Genomic DNA, 20,573 nt, shown 5'->3' on the forward strand with positions numbered 1-20,573 from the left:
CTTAAAGGAGCTCTTATTAATTTATTAATAACACCCATGGCTGCTAAGTGAAGTGGTCTTTGCGGGCAGTTCGTTCAAACCTTTATTGGCCAAAACGGTGGACACACTCAAGTCTGCCTTTGATTATTATTCATGTATTTTTCCAAAAGCTAGGAGACCAGCTGTGTGTATATTAAGTATCAGTAAAAGAACAAGGTTGACTTGGATGAAGCAACCAGGTAGGCACTTGCTATGTAGCTAAGTTACATCTAGCTGGCTGACTGACTGCCCCCATGTTGGCTTTCAATGTGAAAAGTCGATACTATTTAGCTTTATGACTTTACATCATTTACATCCCCAACTGCCATTTCAACTCATATATGACTTTGCTAGTCACAGTGATAGCATGGCAACAGCTTGTTGAAGATGACCAGCTGAGGTATGAGAACGAGCCACACATTAGCCCAGAGACAGTATAAAAGATTCAAAAACGTAGCTACTGTGATGTCACCCAATGTCCAGTTATGAAGCCTTGATATGAGTGTTTCCTCTTTCCTCATCTTTATTTACACAAAAACAAACAAACAAACAAAAAAAAAACAGGATGAAGAAGTGCAGCTCTGGCTGTGAAAGTGCTCCTCTTTTGGCTAACATCTTATAATTGACAAGTGATTACCCAAAGAACATCCATTCCAGATCCATTCTGAAAAACAATTTAAGCAAGATTTACAAAATGATTATAAACTCAGGAGTGAGGTCACTACAGAGAACTATAGGTCTCTAACTCTAAATAGTTTTGTCCAACAACAGCTTATGTCATTTGGTGGTCTTCAGGATAAATTTTTCATTTATTTATTTCAGTTTTGTTTTGTTTTTAAATCTCTTCCACATTAACTTCCTTTTTCTGACCCTTAAGCTACAACTGTCCGTTAGCCAGAAAGATGACTCGGGCATCAGGTTTTGGTCCTGAAAACCAAACAGTTTGACTCGAACACTCTGCTGACGCTAACCAGCTTTCCCCTGATGGCCAAATTCCAGGATGGACTTTATTACATAGATATAGCTATTTTATAGCCAATTTCACCTAACTTATCTGCAAATTCACACAAATTACATAATGCCTAACTAGCAGCTAGTTGGCTAAACCTAGTTTGCTTTCTCACTAACGGTGTCACTAGCTAAGTTCTATCTGATGCCACAGCCTTTGTGTTTGTTTTGTTGTCTGTATGTGGAGCTTGTGTTGAATCGTTGTGCTGGGAGCCAGAGTAAGGCAATGGGAATAAGCATAAATGTCACATTCTTTGGATTTTCATGGAAAATTTGACTCAAGTCCTTGACATTGAAATCAGACCACATGCTGTTAGAGGCAACAAAGAGCGTCAGGGAAAATCTACTGTTCGAATTTGGTTGGAGTCCTTTTAAACATTAGCAGTAAAAAACAATTAATACATGAAACAACTGCCTAATTTGCAATGAAATGCTAGTAAAACACACAGTACTGCATTTAAGCTATAGTTTAAACTTTATAATAACCTCTAATTCAACTTTCAATGATAATGCAATTTATCATAGAGTTAGTAATTTGCAATATTATAACACTTTTAAGACTTAATGATTATCCTGAATGCTGTATTTACTCCTGAAACTTGACTATGTGACTCAGTTAGATGACTTTGGAGGCATCTGTCATATTTGTGTACTCATCCTGATACACACCTCTTTCATGTGCCTTGCCTGGTTAATCACTGACAACAGTAGAGTCATGGCAGCCTTTAGTGTCAGAGGTTAATACTGGCACTGTTGTCTAAGAAAGAGTCATTCAGGTGAGTGGTGTTGACAGTAGAAACTTTTACAACACAACCAGCCCTCGGCTCCATTGGGAGAACCAGCTCGTCCTGTTCTGTCAGTCAGATGTCTGCTTTCTGATTATCTCTCTCTGAATCATTATCATTCACCTGACCACTTGGTTCCTGGTACTGAAAGAGGAAGAGGCAATTTTGTGTTTAGACAGACGTGTGTCTCTCCTAGAAGTTTGACTTATGGCATTAGAAAACTGCTTTTGAATACACTTTAAGCCAGAAGTGGCAGCTGGCCATTTAGCATACTGATGAAGTCAGAAATTGTTGGTTGAACAGCTGTAGCATCAGTTCCAGTGTGGAGAAGTGTGCAGGAGTTGGTGTTTGTGTATGTACCAGGTCATATTAGCCATATCTGAACACAGGCACAACATCACAGCTTTATACATCATGTTTATTCTTTGGGTAGGGTAATTTATGAAAAAACAAATAATAAATTAGGTGCCTTCAGATTACACTCAGCACCATATGTTGCTGGTATACTGGCCTTTGTTTTCCCTTGTTGAATGACAAATGTGTGTTTATAGTGTTTTTGTTTTGTTTCATTCATTTCCTGAAACGGTTGTCGACTGTAGTTTATAACAATTGTTAGGACTATTTGCTACCACAGATTGATGCACATTTGGTGCTGTTTTCAGTATTTAGGGAAGTATAGGTGGGCAGAATGTAGTATTTTGTCCTCCAGTGTAGTTTCAGGCTGTGCACTCTAAAGTTTTGAACACTATTATGTAAAATAATATTTACATTAAAGTAGGGCTGCCACGATTAGTCGACTAGTCACGATTATGTCGACTATTAAAATCGTCGACGACTAATTTAATAGTCGACGCATCGTTTGAAGCTTTGTAAGATCACAAAGGACGCAGGAATGAGTAGTAGGATTTAAGAGTGTAATAACGGACTGAAACAGAAGATGGCAGCACTGCATGTACAAGGATGCCAGCTGCCGTTAAACCCCGAAGAAGAAGAAGCTGTGTCCCAGAATTCATAGCGCAGCTGTCAACAATGGCGGCAGCTAGTTAGTTTTAACTTTACTCTTATTATTCTTTCTTGGTCACAAAATAAACGTTTAACATATTTTCAGGCGAGAATGTAGCTGTGTAAACCTCAAATATCTGCTCAGTTTATCAAGACACCACATATTTTCAAAAGCGCTCCGATGTTTTCGGAGATGTCTGTTACCCACTAGCTCGTTAGCTAGGCGGGGGCAAGGCTAACTAGAGCCGTGAGAACACCGGACTCCCGGCAAATTGTTTTCAAACCCACCGCCGTCTTTCGCTAGTCAGGTTAAACATATATACAAGTCACTTAGATAACTTAAAAATGTTATTGTTTGGCTTTCTTTAGTATTTTATTTGTTCCTGAGTAAATCGGTTTGGCTGAGATTAAAGTTATAGTTTTTGCACAGCTAAAACTGTCAAGCAGACAGCTGATTATCAGAAGTGTGAGACGCTGGAGAATATACTCCGGTGTCCTGTTATATTTTAGAAAGCAAGGAGTTTATTAAACTTCACCGAAACAATCTGCAAATTTCATTAAAAATTAATAAACTACCATCTTGTCTTTATTTTTAGTTAGCACAAACACTTCAAGCTGTAAGCTAATGATAGTTATATAAGACCAGATGCTGCTGGTGCAATAAGCTGTACTCCAATGGATGATGATCTGATTAGTCGACTAATCGCAAAAATAATCTGTGACTAGTCGACTATCAAAATAATCGTTTGTGGCAGCCCTACATTAAAGTCAGAAGGTCAAAGGAATGCTTACTGTATCTTTGACCTTTCATTATATATTGCTAGTAGGGAATAGTTGGGAAACATAGTAAAAGCTTAGTCTATATGATTACATTTACATTGTTTGAAAAGTACTGTTGGTATTCATTATTTAAAGCTTCTAAATTAATGTATTGGTAGATGTTAGTTATTATGTTGTATGCATTTCAATGAGAATCTGCAGACTAGGGCTGGGCGATATGACCCAAAATTCATATCTCGATATTTTTTAGCTGGATGGCGATATAAGATGTATATCTCGATATTTTTTAAGCCATAAAGTAAGAACAAAAAGAGAGTTCTTAGTCAAAGCTGTGTCCCAGATGTCACACAGGCACTTTTATTAACATAGAGCAGATGTACATGAAAAATTACTCAAAATTAAATTATGAGCATTCATTAAATAATAATGCTCCATAAATAAAAGAAAACAATGTTGTTTTTGTGCTAAACAAAGAGCTCACAATTGTGCCGTCAAAATGTAAACTAAAAGACGCTGAGCGTAATAACAAAGACAGACAGATTTCACAGCTGCTCGGTTCCCAAGTTTTACTGTGTGACTGATAGCCTGGAGTTTGAAATCCGCTTCATAACCACGTCTCTTACAGGTGCCATTTATGGTCCTTATACACACACACAATACGGTAATATTACGTTGAAGCACAGTACGTATCACTCCGCGAAGCTCCTCGGTAGCCGTAATGCGCCGACAATCTATCAAGCGGTGCAGCTCCGTAGCTTACCAAAGTCGTACTCAAACATTTTTGACAGATTGCTGAGCGCCGTGTACCACATAAAATCGGTTCGCGGCCATCAAGCACAACCAGAATTCATACATAAGGCGCACTGTCAACTTTTGAGAGAATGAAAGGATTTTAGGGTTAGCGCGGTTAGCTCGTTAGCATGGTTAGCTCGTTAACACGTTGACGCTGTCCAGCCCCACGCATGGGGCGATGCACAGTAACTCGTTAACGGAGATTTGCCGTGTCCATCTTGTCGCTGCCTGCACGTGAAGCGATGGGGGAGAAGGGGGAGTTGTCTTCAGTGAAGGCGAGGCGGAGTAACGTTGCGTAGAGACAAAAGTGGACGAAAGAGAGGCAAACTTGCGGCTCCACAACTATAATTATAACGTAACATAGACTATATCGATATAAAGGATATTGTCACATCTTATATCTCGTATAAAAATATATCGATATGTTTTAAAAACTCGATATATCGCCCAGCTCTACTGCAGACTAACTCCAGTTTGCTTCTCTGAGTTATAGTGAAGCAGAGAGGTCACAGACAACAGCCAAGATGCTTATGTAACGAGCGATCCTCTTCGCTGACTGTCATTGGTTCGTGCCATAGTGTTGTCCCCCAGCAGCGGCTGGTGGCTGCCGGCATACAGTGGCGCAGTAGCTCTGCTCTCTCGCCAGTGTTTTATCCAGAAGGGCTTGTCAGACAGTGGAGGGTTTAGCAGATTCCTGAATCGTGCCAGTTCCGCTCTTAAGGCCATTATGTGCTGCAGAAAAGCCTTTTTGATTTAACCAAGCACAGGGAACATTTTACCCTCCTGTGGCTTTAAAGTTGACTCTGGTAACTTAAGAGGAACAGTCCTCACTCTCTTTTTCAACTGTCCACAACACAGGGGATTCACAGAACCATCATCCTGTGTGATGTCACCCCACACCACCCTGCTTTTTCACTGGATTGGAGCAAATGCCAGTAATTTGCATAAACCCTTGCTCTTATGGGAATCAGCATGCAGTGAAAGCATTGGTGGAAATCGGAAGCAAAAGAGTCAAGCTGGAAATGGTGCAAGGTTTCAGATTTTCACATATTTGGTCAAGTAGATTACCCAGTCTAATTTCTGCTGACACACACACACACACATACACACACACAAATAATCATGTGCATACGCCATACCTCATGCAGTCTGACAAGCTCATGCACTCAGGCTTCGGTTTACTGAATGAACTGCTCCGTGAAGTTTGCTCCCTCAGGCTAACTTTCTTCCCTGGTGCAGTTCTTGCTTCTCATTTTCCCTCCATGCTATGAATATCTCTGGCATAACACTGATGTCACTAACAGGGTGTATCAGACGTGCCTCGTGCAGTGTGGACCCCTATGCACACGCACGCACACACGCACACACCCACCCACCTCTGGCACTTATGTCATGGCCAGAGGAGTTGTCACAGAGTGACGGTTAGTGCTGTAAGCCTGTATGGCAGCAGAAACAGAAAAACCACAGCCGTCTATTAAATCTAAAGGGAGGAGGCCTTTAAACATTGTGGTTTCAGCGACTCTATGCCACTTCCACCTAACCAGGTTCCCCTGAACTGCCACCCGACCAGCTGGCTGACCACGCCTGTCTAGCATCTCATAACAGATCAAGTCAAAACGATGCAACTAAAGATCCTGGCAAAATGACGACATACAGTTTTAGAGTTATAGAGCATTGACAGAAAAGCAGTATTTAATGCCCTAGGAATGAAACAGCTTCCCTGGGAACGCCTTGGATTCCCCACAGTGGAGCTGGAGGTGGTGATTGGTTGAGTGGCGTCTGAGCATGGCTGCTTAGACTGTACCTGGACCCAGATAAGTGGTAGAAAATAAATGGATGGTCAAGAATGAGAATAGACTCCAGAAGGAATCGTTTTGTTGTTGTTGTTGTTTTTTTTGTTTTGTTTTGTTTTGTTTTTAAAAAATGAGTAACAATTAGAAAATCCAGCATTGGTCTCTCTTTAGCCCTTCAGCTTTTTCTTTTCGTTCATGCATGTCTCTGACATTCGAAATGACTGAGAGCTATTGATAAATCCAGTCTGGGTCAGTGGGGATTTCTCTGTTAAGAAGGACGTGCATTGGTCTGTGTTGCTGTTGACCTTGGAAGGTTTACAGAGGTCAGTTTAAACAGATATTTGGGATTGTGATGTAGCTGGGCATAGAATTTAATATGATAATGAACTAAATCATAGAGGCATGTGATTCTCTCATGGGAACTGTCTGTATACACATTGGGACACAAGAATATTGTGGGAGTCTGGCTGGACAAGGTGTGTGATTGTGTGTGTGTGTGTGTGTGTGTGTGGGGGGGGGGGGGGGGGGCTGTGATGAAGGCTGAGGATAAACAGGGCAATGTAGAGCAGGGTGTGTCCCCTGCCTGCCACAGTACAAACCCTCAATGGGCATCTGTGCTCCCAAGCTGCTGCCTAAAAGAGGACATTCTTTAAGAGACATACACACAGTCATTCAGCCACAAACTCACTTGAGAGGGAAACTACTGGCTTAAATCATCATCTTCTAATTTCCTGGCAGCAGCATTCATATGTACATTAAGACAATAGACTGTTTATTGCTCTGGTTAAAGAGCAGTGTGGGCACCATCCAATAGGGCTGGGCCATATTATACCGTTCACGGTAATACCGGTATAATGTTAGGCAACAATAGGAAAATGAAATATCGCGATAGAATATGAGTAAAACGCGCATGCGCAGTGCCTTTGTTTTCATACGCACATGGCCGATTGTTGAGTGAAACAGATGAACCAGAATTGGTTTGTAAAAATGGTGCAACTTCCGTGATGTGGAACTGGTTTGGTGTTTGTCCGTCAGACACACGACAAAGCACATTTTTTTGCAGAACATGCAAGCGGCTGTCGTTATTGTCGTATTTGTCGGACTTAGGCTACGTTCACACTGCAGGTCTTAATGCTCAATTCCGATTTTTTTGATCAAATCCGATTTTTTTTGTCTGCTCGTTCACACTACAAATAAAATGCGACAGCAAACACGCTCTAGTGTGAACGCTCAAAGCGGCCCGCATGCGCAAAAGAAGATGTCACACACAAAGCGCTCTGTTTAGACCCAGAGCAACAGTATTGTTTGACTGATGGCCCTTAATAAAAAGACTTCGGAGTTCACGTTTCCCAATTTTTGCTTTAAGTTATTTTGTTATTTACATAATAATGTAAATAACCTAATAATGATCCTTATTGCTGTTTAAGAGAGGAGCGGTGCTTCAAAGGATAGCTGCAGATTTCTGTCAGAATCTGTAGATTATACAGTACAAATAAAATGTTTACGTTGTCTTCCCAACAGTTTCACTGACATCTACACTGGATGGCCAGGAAGCGTTCGCGATGTCTTCTCGGGCGCTGATAATTAGCTTCAGTCTTGTGTCGGTGACGTAAAAGGCGGATTTAATGCGACTTGACCGTTCAAACAGCAGTCGCTTTCTAAAACATCGGATATGTATCGGATTCAGTACCACATACGAAAGTGACCCAGATCGGATTTGAAAATATCGGATTTGCGCCGTTCACACTGTCATAGCATGATCGGATATGGGTCACATAGGGTCAAAAAAATCGGATTTGATGCGCTTTCGCCTGCAGTGTGAACGTAGCCTAAGATGCTCGTAAATCTGGAAGTAATCTGGGTCCTAAACTCCGTATGCTTCAGGTCAAAAGAACACTGCAGCATCACTGAGAGTTAAAAACTGTCTAAATTCTTTCATCTTTAATAAAACGATCAGCATTGCTGCTTTACCAAGTGTAACTATGAAGTTTAACTTCCAGGCATCCATGAAAACAAAATTTATTACATTTAACGGAGTTAGAAGTTAGCAGGAAACTAGCGGAAGTTAGCTCGCTAGTTTCGCTAGTTACCTAAGCATGATATTGCATGTTCTGACTGAGAGATTTCTGAAAAAACTCGAACGTACAGCTCTGCTATCACTTCCAACATAAATGAAGACAGGAAACTAAACAGCAGTGACGTTTGTAGGGTTACTGAAGTTGGGCTAGCTGGTATATAATGATGTGCTACGTGATCGCTAGCGACACAGCTATGTTAGCATAACATAAACAGTGAAGCTGGAGGACGAACACTAACACTTTTCCACTTATAAAAGTTAACGTTAAGGTTCCTGATGGTTAGAGACAAATGCAATCGCATGGCAGGATGCTGTAAACGGACCAAACTTCAGTCAGGAGAACAACTGAGATAATCCATCCACAATACGAGGTTAGTCATTAATATACTGCAACAACATGGGAATAGAGCAGCTGCCAGAGAATTCAACATTAATGAATCAATGGTACAGAAGTGGAGGAAGCAAGAAGAATGAGTTTAATAAAGTTTGATTTATCTGACTGCTTTGTTTCGCTTAATGTGCCTTATAATCCCGTGCACCTTATAGTCCGAAAAATACGTACTGCACACTGCAGTTTAATGTAGCAAAGCACCTCTTTTTAACTTCAGTGGATATTATACATGGTTATGCTCAGGATGTGTCAGCCCATTTCTACTGGAAATGCCTTTTGGTTAAACTTTCAGCAAGGAATTTGCATTTGCACTGTTACATTTTTATAAAGCTTTAATGTACATAAAAACCAGCTTCTTGTTTAAGTGAAAATAAATGGAAGGTTGTGTTTTTGCGCTAGTAATGTTGTGGAGTTGTATTTTGTCTCGCATCAATTATATCGTCAGTTATATCGTTATCGCAAATTTTCAAATATATATCGTGATAAATATTTTTGACCATATCGCCCTGCTCTACCATCCAATAATAAATGTTTTTCTCTGTCATTGTAAGTGACGGGGTAACACGGGGAAAGAAGCACACACAGAAGACAGACCGTGGCCTCCTAGCAGAACATATTACACACGTGGTTCCTGCTGAGTTCCAGTCCGACATCTCTCTCTCTTTTCTTCTTTTTTTGTCTCTTCCACACACACACGCACACACGCACACACGCACACACACACACACGCACGCACACACACACACACACACACACGCGCGCGCGCGCGCAGACGGAGGTCAGCGTCACAGGATTATTCTGATGACTTCACTTGGAATAGCACAGCGCTGGCTGATTCCCACTCTGACACGCAGACAGAAGCAGTCTCCCCCTCTGTAGCCAGGGGCTGTGCTGGCTAAGAAACACTGATTCTATTTTTTCCAGCTAATATTTTTTCCTTAGTTCTGAATTAGTAGTCTGCAAACTCTTTTTGTTTATGCAGGGATTTGATAAGGAGTTTTGTAAATTGGTTTATGAATTGCCTTCTCCTTCACCGTTTCACGAACATAGGTTTTATATGGGCTGGCTGCCTGTATGAGTATATTTTGTGACTTATTTTAACCCCATCCTCAGTATAATATAATTTTAATGTCCCATCTTTCTGTCACTCATAACCAGCCTCACGATTTATGTGTCAAGTTTTACTTTCCAGCTGCAGCTGGTTTGGCTAGGTTACAAATCATAATATTCAACTGCTTCTCTAGGTCTTGTGGTAGCTTGGACTACAGCTGGCAATGACAACTTCTGGCTCCAAAAAGCTAAAAGGGTGGCAGCCGAAATGCTAATTTGAGGCTTCAGAATGTAGAGTCCAAAACCAATGGGTGGCGTCATGGTAACGGCATCAGTCTTTAATATACACTCTGGATAAAAGTCACTGGAGTGAATTATTCCATTATTTATTTGTCAAGTCGGTCTTCCTGTTTGTCGGCCTTTGGAATGATGGGATGTTTTCTGAGCTCCCATATAAGTGAAGTCACAGCAATGAGAAAGTGCCAAATACAGAGTTACTTAACATCCAATCAAAATCAGTTTTATTTTACATAGGGCTGCTCGATTATGGCAAAAATGATAATCACGATTATTTTCACTGAAATTGAGATCTCGATTATTTGACGATATTTATTTAACCCTTTAAGACCTACCATAGAACCAAGTGAGTACAGAGGTCTGACCCAAGACTTTGTGGACTGGTGCCAGCTGAACTACCTCCAGATCAACGCCAGTAAAACCAAGGAACTGGTGGTAGACTTCCGCAGGCACAAGCATTCTCCACTGCAACCACTGAACATCCAAGGTATGGACATTGAGGCTGTGGACAGCTACAGGTACCTTGGTGTTCATCTGAACAATAGACTGGACTGGACTCATAACTCAGACGCCCTCTACAGGAAAAGGCAGAGCAGGCTGTACCTGCTGCGGAGACTCAGGTCGTTTGGAGTGGAGGGCCCACTCCTGAAGAAATTCTATGACTCTGTTGTGGCTTCTGCTATCTTTTATGGCGTGGTCTGCTGGGGCGGCAGCATCTCTGCTGGGGACAGGAAGAGACTGAACAGGGTGATCCGAAGGGCCAGTTCTGTTCTAGGATGCCCTCTGGACCCAGTGGAGGTGGTGAGTGACAGGAGAATGGCAGCTAAGCTGTCATCCCTGATGGACAACATCTCCCACCCCATGCAGCAGACTGTGACAGCACTGAGCAGCTCCTTCAGTGGGAGACTGTGGCACCCACGGTGTGGGACGGAGAGATTTCGCAGGTGTTTCCTCCCCACTGCTGTCAGACTCCATAATAAAGACTTTAACTGATCAAGCACACACATCCATACATATGCAATAATACTAAGTGCAATAATCCTTTCTGTCATCGTTGTATTTTTACTCAGTTGTATATAGTATTTGTATTTGTATTCTATTTTTATCTTATTGTATATTTATTTTATTCTACTGTATATAGTATTTTATTTTATTCTATTCTGTACAGTTGTGTACTGTATTTATTCTTATTGTATTCTAATTTTTGCCTCATAACTTTTGCACTGGCCACTTCCTGCTGTGACAAAACAAATTTCCCACGTGTGGGACTAATAAAGGTTATCTTATCTTATCTTATCTTATCTAAGTCCGCCAGAGCTTATATTATTTTTTTACATGTTGTAGTGCCATTTGTGGGAGCATTTCAAGTTGCTATACAATTGTTATAGCCCATATTTTAATAATATGTATACATTAAGTCCATAGCAACTACATTAATTGCAAAAAAGTGCAATAAACTACAAAAAAATTGAAAATCGTTTTTGTTTTTGTTTTTTAACATATATTTCTACTTGGAGAAATTTAAGAGGTTTATCCCTCAAAACTTTAAATACAAAAAAGTTGCAAAAAATAGTTTATAACAACAGGAAATTTATTTTGAGTGTCTTCATAGTTTTATTTTGGAGATACAGCAATTTTTATATACTGCAGGAAAAACAAAAACAATCCTATGATGCAAATTTGCAAAGAAAACAGCAGGTGCATCAAAATAAACTATTTCCAGCAGTGCAATTCGAGTTCTAAGCATCCCAGCAACTATTCAGAAAAGTCAAACATGACCAGTATAGGCTTTTAAGGCCTACAAGTAAAAGAAACTACATTTTCCGCGAAAATGACGTCACTTCCGGTTTCGGGCAGGAAATGGCGGACATGTGATAGTTAGCGGTGACCTTTGTTTCAATGTGCGAAGTGTTACGAGCAGCTGATCGGATCAGCAAGTGTTTCTGGAATATTATGTTTTTGTTCCTGCAAGCGCTTTTTATGCCATTTTTGCAAAGCTATATGTGGAAGGAAACCGTGACTGAGGACAAGCTGATGGCATAAGATGTAAGTACAACTCCTCCGGTTTATTGCGCTAGCTTACACGGTTCAGGTTCTACAGGGATTTAAAAATAGTTACACAAAACAGAGCGTGCTGCTCTGACCGGCTTTAAAGGGTTAACAATAACAATGTATTGAATAATGACTTTAAAAAATAATATAAAATAGTGTGCACCACCACTGAAGTTTTTTTTTTTTTTTTTTTACCTCTCTTTTCAACCAACGGCAGTCACTCTCTCCTCTCCAAATAACTTCTGCTTAGCTTTCCGAGCTTCCCTCGGGTCCTCTTAATCAGCGGTCTCCAACCTTTTTTGCGCCACGGACCGGTTTATGCCCGACAATATTTTCATGGACCGGCCTTTAAGGTGTCGCGGATAAATTAGGGAGGGGCTAATAATCGGCTCAGTCATTTTTAATGATTGTTGAAAGCCCAGATCGTAATCGTGATTAAAATTCGATTAATTGAGCAGCCCTAATTTTACATATATTGCATACGGGCATTGTATGATGTGAGTTCTTGTTATAGCTCCCTTTGTACAAATTTCGTTAGGCAGAAGCAACAGAACGAGAAGAGGAGTAGCATTACATCGCTTCAAAATTCTTGTACTTCCTCATGGCTTGAACGGACTCAAACTTTTACCTCTCACACAGTTTTCACTGGATTGATTGTCATAATATCAGTAGGCAGTTCCCTAGAGAGTGAATGCTAAGGCCTTTAAAAAGCTCCGGGCTTTTTAGTTAACTCTATAAAGGGGGTCAGAGGGGTTACCACCAAATCACGATCTAAATATTTAAAGACCTCTGAACGAGTAGGGGTCAGACTACTCTACCAAATGCTCAATAAACCGAGTGTTGCTATAATCTGCCATGTTTAACTCTTCAGTTTTCCTTGACCTAGATTGCTCACTCACACCCTCCAGATGGCCCAAAGTCCTTATGACAGCATCTGTTAAGAGTGCTTGAACAAGAGATAACTTGTGTATGATGAATCAATGATGCTTTCAGAGTTACGTCTGTGATACAGAGCTGAAACGATCAGATTTGTGTGGGGGTTTTATGTTGTTGTTTGGGGTTTTTTGTTTGTTTTTTTCATTTTAGTAATTTTCTTAAGAGACATTGGCAAGTATTTAGTTGTTACAGCTCTGGTTTTTAAGCAAACAAAACACTAACTTGACATTTTCTAAACAAAGCACTTAACCAAACATGAGCAGTAGATTAATTAGAGACAGTAAATCATCCTTAGTTGAAGTCCTGTTGCAGTGTCTGCTGTAACAATACTACTTGCAAATGCTGTTACTGCCACACACACCCATCAATTATGCTCAATGTTCGGAGATTATATGAACAATGTGAAAAATATGTTTCTGTACGCGTTGCTTGCAGCCATTCATTTTGAGTGTCCTCAGGTCAGACCAGTTGGCATCGATTTTGTGTGAGCAATGGGGAGGGACACAGTGAAGGCTTTGGATGTCCTCCGCCAGAAATTTTGAACATCAGACTTTATTTCCTGAATTCCGGATTATTACATTCTGATTATGATACATAGGTCTTTCTTTATATAAAGCAAAACAAACAAAGTCAGGCATTAGGTAAGGAAAATGTAATGTTATAGTGCAAAGGATGTAGCAGTGACAAAAAAATTCATTGTTCTAAATATGTTACATTTACTAATGCAACATATTACATGTAATACTGCATGTCACAGTAATAAAAAAATTTCCGGAGTAATTTATTGTAGCACTGTCACTTGTGTGTGTTGTCTTGTTTGTTCCTGTCTGGCCAGTCCTCATCTCCAGCTGATGCTGGTATCCCATCTTTCTCTGGGCATTGTTCCATGGAATTTAGGAAATGCCGGTCAGCCGGCTGCTAGAAATGTGACTGTTAGGAACACTGCCGGGCCTGTTTTCCATTCAGTCAGGTGCAAGTTTTAGCTTTCACACCCTAAGAAAAACGCATGTGTGTCACCATCAGTTACAGGAACCACGGCCTCTCATTCTTATTTTGCTTGTATACACTAAACCTTAAATTCAAATTCTGTTGCTTCTGAATATGAAGCAATGCTGTGAAAAGAGGTTCACAAAAGTCTGGTCAAACATTGCAGCTTGTTGTGTGAACCACATAATTTACACACACACACACACACACACACACACACACACACACACACACACACACACACACACACACACACATAAACACACTGCTTGTATAAATATGAATCTATTGATTTTTTTTTTTAAATAAAATTTTAATCAATTTCTTGTTTTCTCCAAAATCTAGGACATGATTATATACAGGAAAGCTTGACACAGTATGCAAAAGAAAAAACAAATAAATAAACAAGCAAAAACTTTCATAATTGTCAGTTTCATAATTTAAAATTTTTCTTTGACTGGGAACCTCTGCAACAGATATGGGAAGAACTTTCTGAAGAATATTTGATCTCTGTTGTAGAGTGAATGCCACTGGTGTGTTCAGCTATTATATCTGCCAAAGGTCGCTACTTTGATTAGTCAAAAGTTTAAAATACATTTTGGTCTATAAATTGATTCCTTGATTTATTTTTTAACTCCAATTGCTTATTTGTACTATGCTTTCATTTCAGAGTGCAATGAGATTTTAAACTAGATGTTTTCACGTAAAATATGGAAAAACTCGGGTGTTCTAAAACATTTTGACCAGAAGTGTATGTATGTGTTTTTCTTGCTTCTAATATAACCAGAGCCAAATGTAGAAAAGGCACTGGGAAATATTTACTCAATCCTAAATGATGTGGGGTGATTAGCTAAATCTGATGTGCACATAAGCATAGAGGTAGTGTGCTTAAACTGAAATCAGCTTAGTTTTATTCTTGAGATCATTCTCCTTCTGCTTGTCTAACAGCATAGGTAAACACAGAGGCTAACAGCTAGTCCTCTCCAGCATCAGTGCTCTAGTTCAACAACCAAATCTGCGTGAGATTAATATCCTTTTTTTATCCATGTTTCAATTGAAATATCATCATGCTACATTATGTCTTTGGACTATTTTTCTAAGGGCAATTGTCATCTTATAATGGGGTGACCGTGCTCAAGGGGTTGGGAAGCGTATATGTAACCGGAAGGTCACCAGTTCGATCCCCAGGCTCTCTGTCCTGGTCGTTGTGTCCTTGGGCAAGACACGGGGTGGCTGTAGCTCAGGTGGCAGAGCAGATCAACCCCTAATCAGAAGGTCGGTGGTTCGATCCCAGGCTGCCCCCTGCCTGCATGCCAAATATCCTTGGGCAAGATACTAACCCCATGTTTGCCTACTGGTGGTGGTCAGAGGGCCCGGTGGCGCCAGTGTCCGGCAGCGTCGCCTCTGTCAGTGCGCCCCAGGGCAGCTGTGGCTACAATGTAGCTTGCCATCGCCAGTGTGTGTGTGTGTGTGTGTGTGTGTGTGTGTGTGTGTGTGTGTGTGTGTGTGTGAATGGGTGAATGACTGAATGTAGTGCGAAGCGCTTTGGGGTCCTTAGGGACTAGAAAAGCGCTATACAAATGCAGGCCATTACTTTACCCTACCGCCTACTGGTGTTGGCCAGAGGGGCTGATGGCGCGATATGGCAGCCTCGCTTCTGTCAGTCTGCCCCAGGGCAGCTGTGGCTACAACCGTAGCTTGCCTCCACCAGTGTGTGAATGTGAGAGTGAATGAATAATGGCATTGTAAAGCGCTTTGGGTGCCTTGAAAAGCGCTATATAAATCCAATCCATTATCATTGTAAAGATTTTATGTATCTGTCTTCCGTAGTTCCTCCTACATGAGAAAACCAATCTTGATGTAACTTTGCAGAAGTAAAATTAAATATCTAAATTTCATATACAAATATTTAATAGGAATTCCACAATCGTATAGATTTGTACATCAGCTGAGTATAGAATGAAATGTCAGACTAGAATGGTGACCCCCCCAATATAAGCATACACATGTTTGCTGTTTCCTATCCCTGTGAGGACCATTCACTGGACAGTGAGGAAGAGTGGAACTGCGAAACAATTTTGAGGTACAGTTAGGAGGTCATGGGGCAGTGTTGGGGAACATTGAAAGAACTACGAAGGGATGCATGAGGTGCCAGGATTCAATGGTATTCCAAAAGTCAGAAATCTGATGTCGACCTCACATTTACCAGCAACTGCTTCCTGAAGTTCCACACAGAAAAGTCATTAATGTCTCACACATACACCACACAACAATAAATTCAATCAAATTACAGTCTGTCCGCTGTCAGCCATTTATTTATTCTAAGTATGACACATTTGTCTACAAAGGTAACTAAAAATACTGTTTCCTCTCTGCACCCTTCTGTTCTTTTCTCAGAGGGATCCAGACTACTTGAAGCTATGGCTGGAGATTTTCATCAGCTCCTACGAGCGATGTCTCGATGTAGACTTTGAAAAGACACCTTCAAGGTAAACTGTGGCAAATTGCAATGCTGAGTGCCTGAAGCTTTCTTTCAGTATAACATATATAATGGTCATAAACCGGAATTAGCATTTACACTGAATAACCCATTCTTATTCTTTAACCAAACCACACTGGCTTGGCAGGAGAAAACACTGACAATGACTTGTCTTCTTGATGAGGAATATTTTAATAGGATGGTAATTTACGCTCTTATTTCTAGCATGTGCACCATTATTAGCTAACAATGTTTTCATTTATCAGCAAATTATTTCAAAGTAGATTGCCAACACAATTTGTGTTGTTCCCTTTTGGTACGTGCACTACTAACGAAGCCTCAAGTTTGGTATTTTGGTTGCTGCTATGTTTTGGTTTGGGTTTTATTTAAATTGTATTCAAACGAGATGTTAATATGCTAATATACTTAATAATACACCAGTGCCATCTAATCAGTTGTAAGGAGCGGGTTCAGAGCTACCTCCTCTTGTATGTCATCCACATCATGACCACACACCGTGGAGCTTTCCACAGTGCAGCCTGAAATAGCATGGCCACAACAGATGCTTTTGTGCAGAGTGGTTTAATTTTGTTGCAGGTGATGCTCTGCATCAAAAGCACCATGCCAACACAAATCAGTTAAGTGAGAGACACCCACTCATCATTGGAGAGCGTGTATCTAGGATTTTAGAGCAGCTTGGTTAACACTGTTCTGCCACTTGTGATCGCATGAACCTCAGATGAAGCCTTATGAAGTCAGTCACATTTTATGAGCAAGGCAGAGCCACAGGATTGGGTGGAGTAGGATGGCAGAATATGGGTGTTTCAGTCTAATTGGCTAAGGTTTTTATCTGCCAGCCTGTTATTTGCTTTTTTCGTCCTTTGAATGATGTCATGTTCTTCTTCCTCCTTGCATCTTTGTCCTCTCTTCCCTCCATTTGTCTTCTCCCCCATCCTCTTCATCTCATTCCCTTCCTCTGCAGCTGTCACATCTGCTTCCCTACCATGGGATTCTCTCTCACATATATGAACAGAGTGCAGCAGTCATGCAATTTTTTTCTCTAGTAATGAATGCCTGAATGCACCAGGCATGTGTACGACGCGGTGAGAGCAGATGGTGCTTTGATAATCTGCTGATCCTGGTACACAAACATGGAGTCGACATTCCTTTTCATCCAGCTATGTGCTTGCGATGCTTCTGTGTCTACAGACCAGAAGAGGTTCCCCCGGTGTTGACGCTCCTCCCAGACAACATCCTGCAGGTTTTGCGCCACCAGTTACTGCAGTGTGTCCAAAAAGCCTCTGACGGCCTGGAGCCCGAGCAGCAAAACCTAGCACTGCTGCTGCTCAAATTCCTCATCATCATCTGCAGGTCAGGATGTTAAACATACACATGCTGTAAAGTTGCTGAGATGAAATTTCACTCTAATGAAGTAGGTGTTCAAAAGTAAGTGATGGAGAAGTTAACAGTTGACTTGTCTTGTGTGTTTGTGTGTCCATGATTCGATGTTTACGAAAGGAACCTATCCAATGTGGAGGAGATTGGTACTTGCTCCTACATCAATCACATCATCACCATGACAACACTTTATATTCAGCAGGTCTGACTCCTCCCTTTTTCTTTTGCACATATTTCTGTGTCCTGTGGTCTTGAAGAATGTATTAATTTAGAGTGGAAAAAGAAGCTCAATGTTTAGAAGTTCAAATCTAATATGCATGCTTTTTGATATTAATTTAGCAGAAGATGAACCCATCTCCAAAATGTCATAGACTTAAAGATGAAACCTTCCTTAACACAATTTAAGATTATTTCATTTATTTACCTTTAAACTGTTTTATACTGAAAAAGGAAAGGAAAGGAAGGACAATGCAAAAAATGTGAGCTCTGTTTTGTTTGACCAACATTTGAGACATTGGTGAGCTGATGTGATGGTTTTAAAAGTCCAGAGAATGTCAGTTATAAACATACAGCATATGTAAAACTTGAATGTAGCCATTGTAATGTCACCCACTGATGCTGTTTGACAGACAATTCCATAAAAATTGCACCAATTCTATTTTTTTCAAATGGTGGACATTTTTTTTATTTAATTTGCTTTATTTTTTTGTCTTTGCAGTCATTGTTCTAGTAGTTCTAGAGAAAGATACACTGCACAATCTTCTCCTTGTCTTATTATTTATTATATAGATAATGATTGTTAAGACAGCATGTCTGCTTGATCTCTGAAGTTGAACATTTTATCACAGCAAGGCTGCAGTCATTTTCATCACTTTGTAGTTTCAATTAAGTGAGATTTAAAACATCAAGAAAATTACTTTCTAACTTGGAGAACTACTTGTAGAATTAATGGAAAACCTTTAAAGATGATTTAGCAAATTAGGGGATCGGTGCTCTGCTCTACTGTGCAGTGACAAGTTTGCAAATATGACCTTTATGGAAACGTTTCCCTGCATTCTCACTAGAGATGGCACGATACCACTTTTTCATGTCCGATACGATATCATAAATTTGGATATCTACCGATATGAATCCGATATAGTGTATTTTTTAATTAATAAAACTGTTTTTTTTAAATATCTTGCTGCATTGTGTATAAGTTCATAGCCAAGTTAAAAAAAAACAAAAAAACCCACTAAAGCTATTCTGTTATACCTATATTCAAAAAGTACACTGCACCCAAGATGTTTCATAGTTCAGCAACACTCATCAAGCTAATAACCTTACACCTGCACCATCCTCCCTATTCTGGTATTTTAAAGAGTACTTAGCAGAAATATTAAACAACCTAACTAATAGGGTTGCCAACTCCCAGCAAAAAAAAACAAAAAAACAAGGGAACCACCCCCCACCCTCCGCCTCGTGATGCTTAATCGACGTAATCAACTTTAATTTAACCCCCTAAGACCCGAACTCTTCCACGGCATGCATTTTTAATTTCTCTTTGATATTTGATCTGATTGGGACCTGATGAATGTAAAAACAAAGAATTAGAAAAAAATTTATTTTATTTTTTTTTTACCTAATTTTTGTTTCTAAGAAAAATAAGAGCCACATATGAGGATATTCATTTAAAATTTTGATAGAACAGTAGCAGTATAATGTCCTCGTAAGTGGATATCAGGCTCTTGCAGAGCAAAATTGAGTATTTTGGTCTAAATAACCCAAAATGTGATGTCCACATATGTGGACGCCAGGTCCTAGGAGGTTAATGCACGTGTTTAAAAAAAAAAAAAAAAAATGCACAGAAATCAATTATTTTTCTACAATAATTAAATAGATTCAACATCTTTCTTCAACAGAATTGCAGACTGCACTGATTGTATCTTCCCAAAAGTACTATAGCTTACTAGGGTATATTAGACTTAATAGTTACTATATACAATAATGGACTTCTATACATTTTACATCAGATTAAAACTTTGGATTTAAGATTCAGATAATTATTTATTAAAAGCTAAACATTTTAAATGAGAATAAGAAAGAAAAGTATTTCTTTGTACCCCCCTTTTCCCTGTTAATGCCCTATCGGCCCACCTGGTAAAACTTTGCTGCACAGTTACCAGCCGTGCGTAGAAAAGGATCCTGGTGTAGAATAATAATATTAAATAAATTCTAACAACAGCTTATCAAGCTTAAACGTGCTGCTGTTGTTTAGCCGCTGGTTTCCTCTTTCTGGTGCAAAGTGGGCGATAAATGAACAAGAGAGACGGGAGTCGCGACAGAAAAGCCGATCAGCTGATCATTAATCAGTTTCATGATTGAAGTAGTGACAGGAGAGGGAGGGATAGAGAAGAGGCAGTCGCTCCATATATCGGTTGTTAAGCTTAATTTGGGACAAACATTCGGAGATGAACTTACACACTTGCCGGGTTGGTAGCGAGGCTACAAATGCTCAACCAGACCGCCAACAGGTCTCGCACGCCACAGCCGCTCTATCACGTGACGTATACTGCTCCGATGTACTAAGGTTATGAGCTGAGTTACGCCATGTCGCAAGTTTACTGAGGTGCTTTTGTGCTATTTAATGGATCGGATTACATTTTTTATTTCTCTCCGATATCCGATCCAGTAATTTAGGTCAGTAATAATAATAATAATGGATTGCTCGAGCTTTTCGAGACCCTCA

General features: G+C 40.1%; 1 protein-coding gene across 4 annotated transcripts in view; it reads left to right on the forward strand.

Moving 5' to 3' along the window:
* Nucleotides 1-20,573, forward strand: part of nbeal1 (neurobeachin-like 1) — a 61,880-nt gene that overhangs the window by 2,500 nt on the left and 38,807 nt on the right. For all 4 annotated transcript variants that reach the window (XM_085448528.1, XM_085448530.1, XM_085448527.1 and 1 more), the window contains exons 3-5: nucleotides 16,366-16,457; nucleotides 17,657-17,818; nucleotides 17,966-18,047. In XM_085448528.1, the coding sequence (XP_085304654.1) occupies nucleotides 16,366-16,457; nucleotides 17,657-17,818; nucleotides 17,966-18,047 (336 nt within the window). The remainder of the gene's footprint in view (nucleotides 1-16,365; nucleotides 16,458-17,656; nucleotides 17,819-17,965; nucleotides 18,048-20,573) is intronic.

Source organism: Copadichromis virginalis, linkage group LG23 (assembly GCF_057382275.1).
Source record: "Copadichromis virginalis isolate Kocher_CV1m ecotype Utaka linkage group LG23, C_Virginalis_male_GT1.1, whole genome shotgun sequence".
Lineage (NCBI taxonomy): Eukaryota > Metazoa > Chordata > Actinopteri > Cichliformes > Cichlidae > Copadichromis > Copadichromis virginalis.